We start from the raw sequence: 16,902 nt of genomic DNA, 5'->3' as shown, positions 1-16,902 counted from the left end.
AATTAACCAACTAAAGCCTTAACCCTTATATAAATCACACATTTAATTTAAATGAGCAGCCTCTATGACAAGGATTGATTTGTGTTCTCCTTGAAGTGCAGAAAATGATGTTTCTGAGTTGGGTCCACCAAATATCTGAAATACAAATAACAACTTGTTATCTATTTACCAAAATCAATCAATACGAAAAGTAAAATCAAAGTTAACTAGCTTGACAAGATCAATGATACCATGAGATTAGTTGCTCTAGGTTGATCAACTAAATGCACCAACCTAAGTCAAAACATTAATTAACATGTAAACTTGGGATTTTATTTACTCAAACAATTCTAAAAATTTATTGTAGCCAAAATGGTAACAGATAATGGAAATTGTAGTCATGGAAAAGCAAAGCAAGTTAACATATGCTTAATTGTCGATACTGGACATTTCAAAACATGTGTGGAATCCATAAAAGCTTGCAACAGAAAAATATTGGTGATAAGACAATTTATTCACAAAAGAAAAATTACTTAATTTACTTGTAACAACTAGGCATCCAACTCAAATATTGCTGGCATTCGATTCTTTGGAATATACAGAGGACGTATTCCACACTCTTTTCACTGTTACGTTTAATTGATAATCTGAGACCCTAACATAATCATCACCTAGGATCTCAAAAGTGAAGCTTTGGGCATGAATGAGGTTGTTGCCAATGCTTGCTCGGTCTAATTGATATTTCCATAGGAATGTATGATCTCGGATGATAAATCTACCTTCCCGCTTCCAAATCAAACTTTCCATCATCAGATATAAAGCTTAATTTGAATCCATATCAACTTTATTCATTGGAATCAGACATGAGTTTCAACGATGTATTTGGTACCACTTTCTTAATGGCGGAAGCTTTGGAATACATTCAAGGCTTGTGCAATCTCTTAAATCAAGTGATTTCAAATTTGAGAGATGAACCATACTCTCAGGAAGGTTCACAATATTGGTTCCTCGCAATGAAATTTGAGTCAAGGATGACAATTCACCAATGTCACATGGGATTTCTGGAAAGGTCCTAAGCATTGAGCAACCACAAAAATCAAGTTTTGTCAACTTCAATTTGAAAATGCTGCTTGGAAAAGTTTCAAGTGATTCACAGTAAGTAAGATCTAATTTGAGGAGTTTGCTGAGATTTCCAATGGAAGATGGAATAGTCTTAAGCTTTCTGCAACCTTGCAAGTCCAATTCTTCAAGCCCGATCAAACGATGCAACGAAGAAGGTAGTTCTTTAATTGCTGTATTCTTTAAGTTAAGCACTTTTAAATTTTCCGTAGTGTCTTCAATTTCAGGTAACTCTTCCAACTTTAAACAGCCACTGAGACTAAGTCTTGTTACAAACTTCAAATTTAAAAGTTCAGCTGGTAGGCATGTTAGGGACTTACAAAATGAAAGATCTAACCAACAAAGTTCACTGATAATTGAAAACATATTTGGCTCTATATCCATATCCCCAATCCTGTAGCCTCCCTCAAAATATGTTTGGGTTACCATTTTATCATCAAACATGAATATTGATTTGCAGTTGAAATATCCATAAGAGTGAAAACAATTGTATAATTGAACCACATCAGTTGCATCAGTGATTAAAATTGTTTCAAGGTTGTTACAACCCTGGAGAGCAACTAATCCAGTTGATCTTGATAGAATATTGCTATGAATACTTAAACTCTTGAGTGATGTACAACCATCTAAACATAACCAGTTAAGTTTGTGGAGGAAGCTAGAGGAGTAAACTTGTTCCAAACTTACGCAACCACTAAGAATTATTTCTTCAATATTTGGAAACAAAGACAAGTCTGGTACTCCAATCATCTTCTTAGAATAGCTAAGGTCAAGTCTCTTCAAATTTGGTAAGGTCTAGAAAAAAAAAACATCAATTTTTAACTTGAACTCATTCATAAAGCTGAATAGATTAATAAAAAAAGTAACAAATAACAATGATGATAAAAAAAATTAAGGTTTAAGAGATAAATATTCAACTAAACTAAGAATAAATATGTAAATCTTTGAATTTTTTACAAAAATAACTCATTTTTTTAAGGAAATTTCCAAAATATCCATGATTTCAAAAAAAATTCTCAAACTACCCCACTTTTAGGAAGAGGCGTCAATTCAATTGGTCACTCCTCTTAAAAATTGAACGGAGGCGCCAATTGGATTGGCTAGGGCATGTGTCATAGCCAATTTAATTGGTGCCTCTATGTATAACTTGAGAGGAGGCGCCAATTGGATTGACGCCTTAGTGTAAAATGCAATTTTTTTTGTTATAAATAGATGTGTTGTGTGAGTCATTGTTCCACATCTCATTTAATCATTTGGCAATCATGTTTGGTGTTCGTCGCCGATACGGAAATGTGATTTATGCGAGAGACAAACCTCAGATGCTGATGTTGTTCTGGAACAGCACTACGTTCGATCAACTGAAGAGGGAGTTTATTCGTTGGTTAGATGAGAAAATACCAGAAAAGAAAAAAATTAGAAGTATTGAGAGACTCGATAGTATCTTTGGTTGGGTTCGAATGAAGACTAATAAGGATGCTAGGGAAATGATGTTCGGTCGAGATGACATCAATTTGATTGTTGTAATCAGTTAGAAATATTTTTGTTTTCAGATAGCTTATTTTGTACTGATGTTTGTTGTGAACCTCGTTGTAACAAAAACTTAATGATATATAATGATTGAAGGTTACAGAAATACAATGTTACAAAAAGCTTAAGACCCAGATGATGCTCATCGATTGGGACAGTTGTTCTTGTTGTGTCCTGATTGACAACAGATACTACATAATCTTATCATTTTATCTGTGGAATCCATTTCTATAATGATACGTGTGTTGTTTGGCCTTCCTTTTTTTTACGCATCTCGTCGTTGTGCCAACCTATATCACCTTCATATGGAGGCCAGTATTCCTCCATTGGTAGTACCGAGAAGCTTTGATTATATACATTCATGATGGTGACGGTCTTGTACACATCAGATAAATGGATGTAAGCGTCTTGACGAGTATAAGCGCATGCTGCAATGACATGGGAGCAAGGAATGCGGAAGGTCTAGAATTTTCCATAATCGCACCAACTTCTATTTAGTCTAACATCATAGGCTAAATTTGGTCTCCCCTCGTTGTGGTCCATTGTTTCCTGAATGCTGAAATTTTGCCTATGACGGTCAAAGACTGTTACAGCGTGTGTGCTAACTTTGATGCTCTCCTCTTTCATGACTTTCATGCAACACTCACTGAATACTTGCCCGGACATTAACACTGCACTCCATCTTTCACCTCTGGTTGCGAACGTAGAAGCCAACCTATAATAGATCGATCTTACCAAGGCGGTTATTGGCAGATTTCTAATTCCTTTGAATACCTCGTTCATGCATTCCACAAGGTTTGTTGTCATGTGTCCCCATCGACAACCTCTGTCAAATTCCCTTGTCCACTGCTCTACTGGTATGTTATTTAGCAATTTCCATGCGTCTTCATTAGACAGTCTAATTTCATCACGATAATATTAAAATGACGGTTGAGTTAGAGCATACCCAACATTCACCACCTTCTTACGAAGATTCTTATCTTTCATTGCACGCATGAAGTTTTGTGCAATATGTCTAATGCAATAGACATGGGTAGAAGGAGGATCATGTCATCCGTTGTCATGGTTGTTGTAGGTACTCTCAATGGCAACATGTCTATCAGAAATCAAATAGAGATTGGCTTGTGGAGCCACATGCGTTCTGAGATGTCAAAGAAAGAAACCCCATCCATTAGCCGTTTCACCTTCAACCAAAGAAAATGCAATGGGAAAGACATTGTTGTTTCCGTCTTGTGCAACCACCATAAGCAAAATACCCTTGTATTTGTCGTATAACCAAGTGCCATCAATTTGAATAATAGGTTTGCAGAATGCGAAACCTTTGATGCATGGGTCAAACGCCCAAAAGAGACGGTGAAAGATTCTATTACCTGTAACACAAGTTCCGTCTGGCATCATTGCTGGATATGTCTCCATAATTGCCACAGTTCCTGGGACATATGTTTTTAGGGCCCATAAGAACTGTGGCAATTCTTTGTATGAATCCTCCCAGTTGTCGAATACCTGTTCAACAGCCTTTGTCCTTGCAATCCAGACTTTTTTGTAAGATGAAGTATAATTATATGTTGTTCTGATATGGGATATAATTATACTCACCTTCATTGATGGGTCTTTATTAACCAGCGGCAGAATGTCTTGACATATCAATGCAACACTTAGTTTACGGTGATCTTGTTCAACGTTAGTTGCAATGCAACTGTGAGGTGGGTCTATTGAAGCGATCTCCCAAGAGTCGTTTTCTTTTTGTAAGACACAACCAACCGAAACTTACAAAGGATGTTACGACATTCGATAACATACCTTCTTGAATCAGTGTGTTTCATTGTAAAGTCAGCAGAGTTTTTCATGTGGAATTTTTTGATAGCTCGCACACATTCGTCTTTAGTACGAAACATATCTCCCACCTTTAATTCTCCTTCTGATCGTGGATACGGGTTATAGAAAACACTGTTGGATGTATTATCGTCGTGTAGATCCAAATTTGTCATATGTTGAGGCGGATTGTAGACATGACTATGAGGTATTGGTGGTGGTTGATCATCATCTTCAATGTCGTTGTTCAGCATCTGATCAACATGTATCTCGGTCTCCTCTTCTTCTTCATAAACGACGTCCACTTCTGCTTCTGCTTCTGGGTTGACGTCATCTAACCATTGTGGATCAAATTCACCAGATTTATCCTGACTGGTTATTTGAGACTGTTGAGACGGTATACATGGTTGAAGAGTATTGTACAACTCAATACAGTTGCAGCCTGAATGTTCATGACTAACAAACATGTATTCAACATCTTCATCGTCTCGTACCTTAAGCAGGAAAAACTTGGATTGACTATTCTAAAAAAATATTGAATTTTGATACGTGATCTTTAACACAATACCCGATCCTATACAGGACTGTATTCTTTTTTTCAAATGCAAGAATGTTACATTTCTCTTGATCGTAAGTCTAATGGTATCAGTGTTTCGAAAACAAAAGCCATATAACTCAGACTCGTATGTTTCACCGTTGCAGTGAATGTTGATATTGTATTTTGGTGAAGATGACATTGTGCAGATGAAAACTATTTTATTGTTGCAGATGAATGTGAGTGATGTATCTTGGATATTGATAGTAAGACACTTAAATAGGGAAATGATGTGTCTCACATGCTAGCTAGTTCGAAGTGATGTGTCGCACATGCAAGCTAGTCCGAAATGATGTGTCAACCATGCAAGCTACTAAGAAGTGACATGTTCAGCATGCAAGAGAGAGGACGACCACGTGTCAGACATGCAGACACACACTCCAATTGAATTGGCGCCCCCATTCATTCCTTGCACATGGGCGCCAATCCATTTGGCGACACCTTGTCAAAGCATGCATGCAGACCTCGAAACCAAATAATCAGACATAGGTCTTGCATGCATGTTCCTATGGAGACGCCAATTTAAATGGCGACACCATGTACAAATTGTACATGGGTGCCAATTCAATTGGAGATACCATGCAAGCACAACTTTTCATGCTCCCATTCATTTGCCTATAAATACATCAACACCATCAACACTTCTTCCAAACCATCACTCTCACTACTTCTTCTACAATACTTCTTCTACAATTTCATCTGCAATAATTTCTTATAGTTTCATTTGTACCAACCGCTTTCTTCCCCGACAAAATGTCTATCCTCACAATGGGCGAAACGCATAGAGGAACCGTTGCAAACATATCAACTTATGTAAGTTTTTTTCTTTTGTTATTTGTTTTAATAGAGGTCCCTTTTATTTTAACATACCAACTTAGTCAAGTTTTTTGTTCTTTCTTTTATAGGATGTTTCAAGGTTCCGGACTCGGGTCCACGAACATGTCCATATGGACCCGATGATTCAACCTTATGTTGAACTCGTCGGTTTTGGTAACATAAGAAATTTTTTGTCTTTGTCCGTAGATGACAAATTCATTCTTGCTTTATGTGAAAGATGGCGTCCAGAGACACACACATTTTGGTTCCCAACCGGTGAGTGTACCATGACGTTAGAAGACGTCCATATAATTTTGGGACTGCTCATTGAAGGTAAGGTTGTCAATGGTAAAACCAAATATGCAAATTCAATTTGCATGGACCTCTTGGAGACTGATTTGTTAGATGATAACTCAAGAGGTAAAGGTATACTACTTTCACGCCTTAAGTCATACTATAATAGTTTATACTTAGATGAGCATTCTACCGAAGATGCTCGAATAATAAAAACTAGGTGTTACATTATGTTGTTAATTAGTTCATTTTTATTTCCCGAAGGTAGTGGTTCTAGCATGCATATTATGTATTTACCTTTACTTAGACATGTAGATAGAATAGGAAGTTACAGTTGGGGATCTGCTTGTCTAGCCTATTTCTATAGTTCCCTGTGCAAAAACTCACACAAAGACACATCTACATTTTTTGGATGTGCTATTTATCTACAAGCATGGGGTTGGTCAAGACTACCGTCCCTGGCACCCGTCAACAACAACCCTTTCACATTCCCTTATGCACAAAAGTAAATTGTTTAAATTGCTATATCTTTACTTACTTCTTTAAAGATTATTATCTCTAACTAATATTCTTACCTTTTTGGTGTAGATGGTCTGCACGTGGTATGAGTTATAACAGATGTCCTAGACACTGTATTACTCAGTATCGCAATTTGTTGGATCACTTTCGATCGACAGACGTAAGGATAATAACTTAATTTATTTCGTTATAATTTGTTAACTTCTTCTACCTAGATTATAATCCTATCTTCTTTCACATTTCAGTTCATTTGGCATCCATACCTTAATTTGGATCATGACCATGAGGTCAACGCTGAAGGCGCGACCGTACGGACTACATGTACACCGATAATACGGTTCGCAACTGTGGAGATGTACAATAGTGATCGTGTGAAGTTGCAGTTCGGTATGCCCCAAAACATCCCAGATCCCCCAGCAAGCTTAGGTGAGTGGCATCTGCGCAAAGTTAACGACCAATGGAACTTCAATCCATGGTAAAGCACCGCCATGACCATGTCTTAACTAACGCAATCATGCCATATGAAGAAAAACCAAGTCGTACTTATATGGCTTGGTACATCTCCACAGTGTCACCTCAACATGGTCATCTGCGCAAAGTTAACGACCAATTGGCAACTCCTCTTAAAAATATCTCCAACAATGTCACCTCAACAAGATGACTTACACACCTGACACCTCAACATCAAACCCCTAACAACAGTGTCAGATCAAATACACACAATCCTCTGTCTGTCAAACATTCCGTTCAATCAACACACAAACATACAACCAAAACATGCCATACACCCGACCTCAATACCAAGAGCATACCCCATACCACCACCAATAAATTGACCATCAACCTGAGACCCAACATCGCTTGTACCCACCTTATCACCCTACCAAAGCCGTCTTATCCAGAACACCCAACGATCATTCAACCCCAACCGCCCATCTCCCTACCATAGCGAAGAAGTCCAAATCTCACAAAACCAAAACATCCAACAACCCTATCTCTACCAAACACCCCAACAACCTTTCCAACCTTTCCTCGACGCATCATTCACACTCATGTCTCCCTTCAACCGTCTCGGTCGCCCACCAATGAGTCAACCACAACCCAACTACTCTGGCATGGGTCATGAACTCAGTTATGGCGGTACACCCTCGATGCATACTGAAGACTATGCCGACTTGTCTGACTATCTCAACAGACCATCTCCTGTAGTTGGTAGTGACGTTCATGGCCCCTCAGATGCTCAAACCCCAGTGGTGAATCATCAACACTGGTTACGACCACAGGTTAGGGTAGCTAGGGGATGTGGGACCGGAGGTCGGTTAGGTGATCCCGGTCATCACCATTAGGCTCTTTTGTGTAAACGGAAAATTTTATTAATATCAATTGGTCCTATTTCAAATTTATGTATCACGTAGACCATTTACAAAAAAAAAATGCATTTTACACTGACATGTCAATCCAATCGGCGCCTCCTCTCAAGTAATACACATGGGCGCCAATTTGATTGGCTAGGGCATGTGCCCTAGCCAATCCAATTGGCGTCTCCATTCAATTTTTAAGAGGAGTCGTCAATTCAATTGGCGACTCCTCCTAAAAGGGGTAGTTTGGGATATTTTTTGAAACCGGGAGTATTTTGGGAATTTCAATAAAAAAGTGGATATTTTTGTAAAAAATTCTAAATCTTTGTGCAACTGAAATCCAAACAATCAAACAATTATTTTTATAGCATGACTAAAATCAAGCTCTAGAATGATTTGAAAATCACTTTACTTTTTGTTAAAATATTATAGGCACAAAATTCTTTGACAGCTAATGTTTGTTGAAAAAATTGTTGATAAAAGATGAATTCTCTTCTCTCAACTATATTTTTTTTTCATACACAAAAGTAAAAGATTAAACCCTTGACAATAAGAGGTCTAAATTATTTATTACTTTGATCATGGCATAATATTTAAAATATAAAGAAATGTATACTATTAAATGGTTAGATATTATTATTATTATTATTATTATTATTATTATTATTATTATTATTATTATTTAATAATATTATTATATTAGTTTGTTGTATTTTTTGTAAGGGTAGTTTAGTACTTTTCTAACATATAGTATTTATACTTTGGTGTAACCCTTATTCTATAGTTTTGCTCATTCTATAGAAACTCTAATTCAATTGTCTTTCTTCTTCTCTATGTTTCTATATGTTCACTATTGGTAATATAAAATTGGATTTTCATCATTCATTCTTGATTGAATACAGTGACATTATTTTTTGGGCAATTTTATTTTCTACTTTGTTCAATTGTCGTTTTATGATTATCTCATAGTTGATTATAATGAGTAATGATAAAGATGACTATCTTCAGTCGATAAGTGTTCAACTCATTGGAGAAAATTATTCTTATTGGAGTTATATAATGAAAAAAAAATTGAAAGAAAAAAGGATGTGGAGCTGTGTTGATGGAACCTCGGTTAAACTTACAGATAAAAAGGATGAAGCTACAAAAGAGTTGGAAACACAGGAGGTTAGTAATTCGAAGATCCTTACTTGGATCAATAATTTTGTTTCTTAGTCAACTAGCAAAATATGATACTGCTAAGGAAGTTTGGGACCGTTCGAAACGTTTTTATGCTCAATCTAATTTTGTAAAACGATATCAGTTGGAGAGTGATATTAGAGCTCTCAAACAGAATAATATGATCATTCAGGAATTCTATTCAGAAATGAGTAATTTGTGGGATTAGTTGGCTCTTATGGAATCGAGTGAGTTGAAAGTTGTCAAAGCGTACACTGATCAAAGAGAAAAGTAACCTTTTGTTCAATTTCTGATGGTGCTTAGGGATGATTTTGAGGGCATCCATGAGGGTATTCTGCATTAGAATCCTCTTCCTAGTGTTGATTCGGTTTTTAATGAATTATTGATAGAAGAAACTAGACTCAAATCTCACTCAAATTTTATTCCAAATAAAGGAGTTATATCCACTCCTCCATTTGTTTTTGTTGCTCCATTCCACAAAGGAAAACCTCAATGTAGGGCTGGACTTGGTATTGATGAATGTGCTTTTTGTAAGGAGAAAGGTCATTGGAAAGCACAATATCCCAGGTTGAAAGCAAGTAAGAAAATTTTCAAAAGTCCATCATCCAATGTTGTTGTCGTTGCTCCTACTACCATTGCCTCTGGTTCGGATCATGTATATCCATCTGAGACAACATCTCAAATTTTGATATTGCAGAACAACTCCAGAAGCTTCTTGCAACTCAGTCACGTGCCATGTCTGCCTCCTCTATTAAAGGTTTGAAATCTTCTTATTTGTCAGGTATATCTCCTTCCATGTGGATTCTAGACTTAGGAGCATCACACCATATGTCATATGATTTCAAATCATTTGTGTCTTTGAATATTGCACCATCTATGTCAGTTATGACTGCTGATGGCACTCATATGCCATTAGCAGGCATTGGTTTTGTCTCCACACCTAATTTGTTATTTTATGATGTTTATTATATTCCTAACCTCACTTTGAGTCTTGCTTATGTTAATTAATTGTGTGATTATGGTTACTCAATTATGTTTTCTTCCATTTCTTGTTGTGTGCAGGATCCTCATTTCGGAAGGCTGATTAGGACATGTCGTAGACAAGGGGGACTTTATGTTTTGGATGAGTTAAGAGTTCCAGATATTGCAACCTAACCTCTAGTTCAACAACTAATTTATTATCCTCTTTTTGTTTGAATTCCTCATCTTCTAGTTTTTATTTATGGCATTACCATCTTGGACATGTCTCTGTTTCTAGATTAAAGTATTTGGCTTCTACTGGAGCTTTAGGGAAGTTACAAACCAGTGATATTTCAGTTTGATGTGGTTGTAAACTTGCTAAATTTTCAGCTTTACCATTTAGTAAAAGTGTTTCCATTTGATATGTACCCTTTGACTTAGTTCACTCTGATATATGGGTCCATCACCACTTCATACTAAGGTTAGATCTAGATATTATGTTTCGTTTATTGATGACTATACTCGTTATTGTTAGGTTTATCTTATGAAAAATCGTTTTGAATTTTTTGATATTTATTGTATGTTTCGTGATATGTTCAAGACTCAACATAATGTTATTATAAAGAGCTTCCGTTGTGATTTAGGTAGTGAGTATATATCTAATAAATTCTATGAATTACTTGCTTTTGATGGTACAAATCATCAAAAATATTGTATTGATACTCCTCAACATAATGGAGTTGCTGAAAGGAAACATTGTCACATTATTGAGACTGCTTGTTCCCTTTTGTTGTCTACTTCGGTTCTTAGTGAATTTTAGGGTGAAACAGTTCTTATTGTTGTTCATGTTATTAGTAAAATTACATCGTCTGTCACATCAGGTTTGTATCCCTTTGAAAAATTGTATAATTATATCCCCGATTATTTCTCTTTGAAAGTGTTTGGTTTTACTTGTTTTGTTCTTCTCCCACAAGTAGAACATAGTAAGTTATCTTCTCGTTCTTCTATATGTGTTTTTCTTGGTTATGGGGATGGTCAAAAGGGTTATCGTTGTTATGATCTTGGTGCAAATAAATTATATGTTTCTCGTCATACTGTTTTCCTTGAACACATTCCTTTTTACTCTCTTTCTTATGATTCTCATATTACTAACAGTTCAAAACTCACCAATATTGATCCTTTTGATCATAATGATAATGTTTCTACTGATTGTAATTTTGAGAATTGTAGGACTACTACTACTACTACTCCAAATATTGACATCCCTCTTGTCCCCACGGCTACCCAAAATCTCATGCGATTGTTGATCCTCTGCCTCCCCGTTATCCCTCTCGTGACCGTAAGTTTACTCAATTGCCTGATTTTGTCTATTCCACTTACTATGCTTCTTTTTCTTCTTTTCTAACCTCTATCCTTAGTTTTTCTGAGCCCTCTTCCTATAAAGAGGCTATTCTTGACCCTCTTTGGCAGCAGACTATAACGAAAGAACTTCCTGTTTTGCATAAAACAGATAACAAGAGTGTCATTCAAATTTCCCACAACTCGGTCTTTCATGAACGTACCAAACACATTGAGATTGATTTTCACTTCGCTCGTCATCATCTTTAGCATGAGACAATTATTCTATATTTTGTCTCTTCCGCTTTACAGGTTGTTGATTTGTTTACGAAGACGCATTCCATTGAACATTTTTCTTTTTTGATTGACAAACTCTCGATGCTTCCTACTAATGCATCTAAAGTTTCAAGGGATATGTTAAATATTATTATTATTATTATTATAATGGTTAATTGTATTTTGGGGTAGTTTGATACTTTTCTAACATATAGTATTTATACTTTGGTGTAACTCTTATTCTCAAATTTTACTCATTGTATTAAAACCCTAATTCAAATATCTTTCTCCTTATCTATGTTTCTATATATTCACTATTGTTAACATAAATGACATGACTATAAATATTTAAATCATTTAAATTTTTGTATACATAATTATTCAAATAATAAAATATGGTTGAATTGGTAAAACAAATATTAGTTGTCAGAGGTGTGCTTGTATTATTGTATTAAGTTTAACCTAACGAAACTTAACCATTTTATTTGATATATGATATTTTAAATAATAGTAATTTATGAATATTAAAATATTTAAAAAATTATATATATGATTCAATATATAATATTTTTAAAATCTAATTATATTTCCAAAAGTACAAAGGTAGACAATATAAAGCTTTAAACAAAATACCTTATCTTTCTCCCAAAGTTGTTCAAGATCGCTCAAATGCATATCAAGTGTAACAAGATTATCTGGGCAAAATTCTTGCGGCAAAGATCTTTGAGGAAAACAATCCCATCTAAGAAATTTTAAATTATTCGGAAGACTATTAAGAAATGTATGAAATGTCACATTTGAGTCATCTTGAACCCGGCAAGAATTATAGAATTCGATCATTCGGAGATTATACATTTTCTTAAAGGTTTCAGCATGTAACTGAACTTTTTTTACGTGGCATACATCCAACAATATGCTCTGGATTGCATCCGTTCCCTGTCCCTAAACACCAACAATGAGAATTACTAGAGATAAATAAGCTACAAAAGAGATTCTATGAAATGCAATATTTTCTCTTGTCTTAAATATACTAAATATTGAATATAAAATTAATGCATTTAGTTTAAAATTTGGATCAAATATAACTTTAAAGATTTTTGCTACATTTGGAATAAAATTCATGAGAGATAGAGAATGAGTTATCAAGTGATGTTTCAAGGGTTAAAGAACTTACCTTGTCCTTTTTTAAAACATCATATACATCGTCAGATTTCCATAATCGACTACGTTTTTCAGGATTATTGACACATTGTTGTCGAACAATTTCATGTCCCATTTTTTGTATTAGATCATGCATCCAAACTCTTCCTTCAAAAATAAATATAAGACACATATCTTGGAGAACATCCATTCCAATACGAGTAGAATAACCATAACAATCTAATGTATGAATTATACGTTTCTCAAACCTCCCTATACATAAGCAAGCTATATCAAGAAATATATCTTTTTGTTCGTCGTCAAGTCCATCAAAACTCAATTTCAACATACTAAAAATTTTAGGATTGGGAATCTTTTTGAGCTTTTGCAACTCACTTTCCCATACTTCCTTTGTTCTACCCTGAAGAAATAAGCCCAAAACTTTAAGAGCTAATGGAACTCCTTTAGCATAATTTAATACCTCTTTCGTTAAGCTCACATAAGTTTCTATTGGTTCTTTTTGCTTAAAGGCATTTAAACAGAAGAGTTTTAGAGAATCTTGAAAATCCATCTCCCTTACTTGGTACATTTCATCAACATTGGAATTCTTAAGCACTTGCTTGTCTCTACTAGTCACAATGATTCTACTTCCTTGGCCAAAATTACTACGTGTTCCAATTAAAGCATTAAATTGATCAGAATCTTTCACATCATCAAAAACAAGAAAAACCTTTGTCCGTTTGAGCCTCGGATCAAATGAAAAATTTAATCTAGAGGATATAATGTCTTGTTGATCTAGAAGGCGTGATAAGTATTTTCTTTTTACATGATCTAACCCATCTCTTTCTATTTCTTGTTGACCATTTATAATGATGCTTCTAGAACTAAAATGAGTTGCAAGTTTTTCATATATTGCACTGGCAATTTCTGTTTTTCCTATCCCTCCCATGCCCCATATTCCTATGATACGAACAGACGATGACTCAAGGTGCAACAAGGTTTGGATTTTTTCAACATGTTTGTCAATTCCAACATTTCCTTCATAATCACTTGAGACACAATGATTCAATTGTTCTGAAATATATTTCACAACCTCTTCAACAAGTATGCTATCTGGCCTGGTAAATAATGCAAAAAATTAAAGTATTACTTTCATTTCGATAAAAACTAATTGAAACAAAATGTGTGTTTGAACATCAACATTGTTTCACAACTTAATACAACTAGAATTAGGGTGGAAAACAGGCATTCCAGCTCCGTTTAGGTCATCCCTGCAAAAATCTGTAAATAAACATGGTGAGAGTATTTGAAGATGCGGACCCAAAACCTAGGCTCACCCCACAAAAAAATGATAGTAGGACATGGGCATAATTGAAGGTACGGGCGTAAAACTTAGGGTTTTAGGTCCGCCTTGCAAAAATGTGATGGCCAGGCAGGGCGAACCCAAGTGCACTGCATCTTTTTTCGCCTAAACATGCAAAAAATCATGTTAGTGTCCGTACCCACACAAAAAATAGAACGGAACGGGACATACACATTCGATGGTGCTAGCCTAAACTCTTGCCTCGTTATGCATTAAAGTGCAGACAAAACAGATATGTCCAATAGACTGGGCCCATTTTTCCTCCCCTAATTAGAATATAATAAAAGAATGAAACAAAAAATTAATAAAAAACAACATCATTGAATATATTCAAATATATATCATTGCCCCACACACACATAAAGATTGTGCGTCCATTTTATAATACTATCAAAAATTACTTCGTTTATCTCAAAATAAGTGATATTTAATGTTTCTTCATAAAGATTGAGGTTTTGTTTAAATTAATGCAATGTGGTGGAATAAAGAAGGTAGAAATGGAATATACATTTTCTTTATATTTTGATTACTTAAAATTAGATAGAGTGTGATTAATTTAAGAGAAATAAGAAAGAGATTGAGACGAGAGAAGCACTAAAGATAGAATGAAACAGAGAAGAGAGAAGAAGAAATTGAAACTAAGGGTTTTTCAATCTCTGTAAAAGGGAGAAAATTTTTTTAAAAACTAAAGATAAAAAAAATTCGTTACTACAGTTATTTATAGATAAAATTCGTCATTAGTACGTGGCAAGTAGTTTAATGAGTATATGTCGATAAAATGATACTTGTACCGGCGAATATTCGTATCCAATAATAAATTATTTAAATATTTTTAACAAAAGTATATATATATATATATATATATATATTATATATATATATTATATATATATATATATATAATATATATATATATATATATATATATATTTTCTTTGAAAAAACTCTTTCATATTCCATACAAAATTGGTAATTTCATATTTAAGTTTCTTCTATACTATAAAGTTCACTTTCACAATTTCGTTTAACCAATTATACCACCTTTCTTCCTATTCCTTGGTCGTTCGCTCTTCCACCATAACTCACAATTAGAATATCTTTCATTTGTTTTTGTTAAAAATAAAATTGAGACTGAATTATATGGATGTGATGTAGTAATAACTTTTTGTGTCTTTAAAAAAAATTAAAAATATATGGACGTGATTGGACAATCATACTCAACCTTAGCATGAACATATCACAATATCTAATGAGGTCCCGTTAGGCAGGAGAATCTCATTGTTCATATTTAGTTAAATATCAGTACCCTTAAACAATTTAATAACACAAAAAGAGTGACCTGATTTTGTGTGAATCCATGCCAGAAAGATTAGCTATTTGGGTTAGAGCAGCCTTCCATGCATCCACTTTGTCGCCAAATCGTTGTTGATGTTTAACAAAATAATCTGCATAACTCTGTGTCTGATGTCTAACAGTTGACGGATCCACCTTGTAGAAGACAGGAATCACTTTCCTTCCATGTCTCTCCTTACATTCGAGTATCTTTGTGAGTTCTTCCAAACACCAAGTGGAAGAAGCATAGTGTTGGGACAAAATAACCACATAAATAGCTGATTCTTCTATTGCATTGCAAAGAGTTGGGAAAATCTCTTCCCCTCTGCCAAGTCTATAATCTATGAATGTTTCAATATTTTTCCTACGCAATTCTGCATAAAGATGACTCGTGAAGTTGTCACGAGTGTCGTCTCCTCTAAAGCTCATGAAGACGTCATACTTTGGAAGAGACATAATAGAAATTCTTGGTTTTGTGCCTTTGGAAGATGACTCGTGAACGTTAATATATAAACACTTGCTCATGAAACTTCCATGTACTTTCTCTCTTGTTCTCTGCTTCACATGGAGAGCCACTCACTCATTTATTGTATTTTATTTACATACAAAAAACCTGTATTATCCTTGGAAACGTTGCTCAAACAAAAATAGGGGACAACTTCATTATCCTACATAAAAAATTGGGTAACTTTACCCATCTTTTTTGTCTTAAATATAATGGTCGAATGATTATGCTACTTGGGATATGTGATTAAGAAATTTATAATTCTTAATTATAGCAATATAATTTTTATTAGTTATAAATTTGTCCTTCTTTAATGTATTTATTTCTCACAGTTTTATTACTCACACTATTCAATGGACCGCCCAGCATACTACATATGAAAAGACAATGTTTTTCTTTTGTTTCTACTATTTTTTCATTCATAAACTAGTTGTAAAAGATAATTAAAGTACAATATATTACTATATAATTAATTTAATTTAATTATATATTAAATAAAGATAAGAAAAAAAGAATACATTAATAATTGGGGGATCGAGAATGGCAATAAAATTGAATTGCAATAATAATTGGTAGTACGCGTTAGAAATAACAATGGATGATATTGAATTGCAATAAAATTGAATTTTATATTTTGTTGATATTTATGTTTTATTATCATTCTAAAACTCAAAATATATTATATGATAAGAGTAAATTACATAATTTTTAAATTTATGATTTTTTAAAAACTTTTTTAAACCTTCTCTCAAATAATTAATTGTGCAGCATGTTTTTTTATCAAAATATT

The 16,902-nt window shown here is 34.3% G+C and overlaps 1 protein-coding gene across 1 annotated transcript; it reads right to left on the bottom strand.

Moving 5' to 3' along the window:
- Positions 1–51: 51 nt before the first annotated feature.
- Positions 52–16,281, bottom strand: LOC127102224 (disease resistance protein RPV1). Its single transcript, XM_051039624.1, has 5 exons — positions 15,615–16,281; positions 12,874–14,030; positions 12,757–12,785; positions 12,406–12,714; positions 52–1,893 (listed from the first exon to the last, which is right to left on the bottom strand). Exons 1-5 carry the CDS (start codon positions 16,130–16,132, stop codon positions 850–852), a joined length of 3,057 nt encoding a protein of 1,018 aa, XP_050895581.1. The 5' UTR covers positions 16,133–16,281; the 3' UTR covers positions 52–849.
- Positions 16,282–16,902: the final 621 nt, after the last annotated feature.

Source organism: Lathyrus oleraceus, chromosome 7 (assembly GCF_024323335.1).
Source record: "Lathyrus oleraceus cultivar Zhongwan6 chromosome 7, CAAS_Psat_ZW6_1.0, whole genome shotgun sequence".
NCBI lineage: Eukaryota > Viridiplantae > Streptophyta > Magnoliopsida > Fabales > Fabaceae > Lathyrus > Lathyrus oleraceus.
The sequence above is the reverse complement of the archived record's forward strand: the minus strand, read 5'-3'. Positions and strand labels throughout refer to the sequence as shown.

Excerpts from the sequence above, each read along its gene's own strand:
- LOC127102224 (XM_051039624.1), bottom strand. The coding sequence starts at position 16,132 with ATGAGCAAGTGTTTATATATTAACGTTCACGAGTCATCTTCCAAAGGC. Across the intron at positions 14,031-15,614 it reads ATGGATTCACACAAAATCAG|GCCAGATAGCATACTTGTTG; the intron begins GTCACTCTTTTT and ends ATTATTTACCAG. Across the intron at positions 12,786-12,873 it reads TGAATTTTATTCCAAATGTA|AAAATATTGCATTTCATAGA; the intron begins GCAAAAATCTTT and ends TTAAGACAAGAG.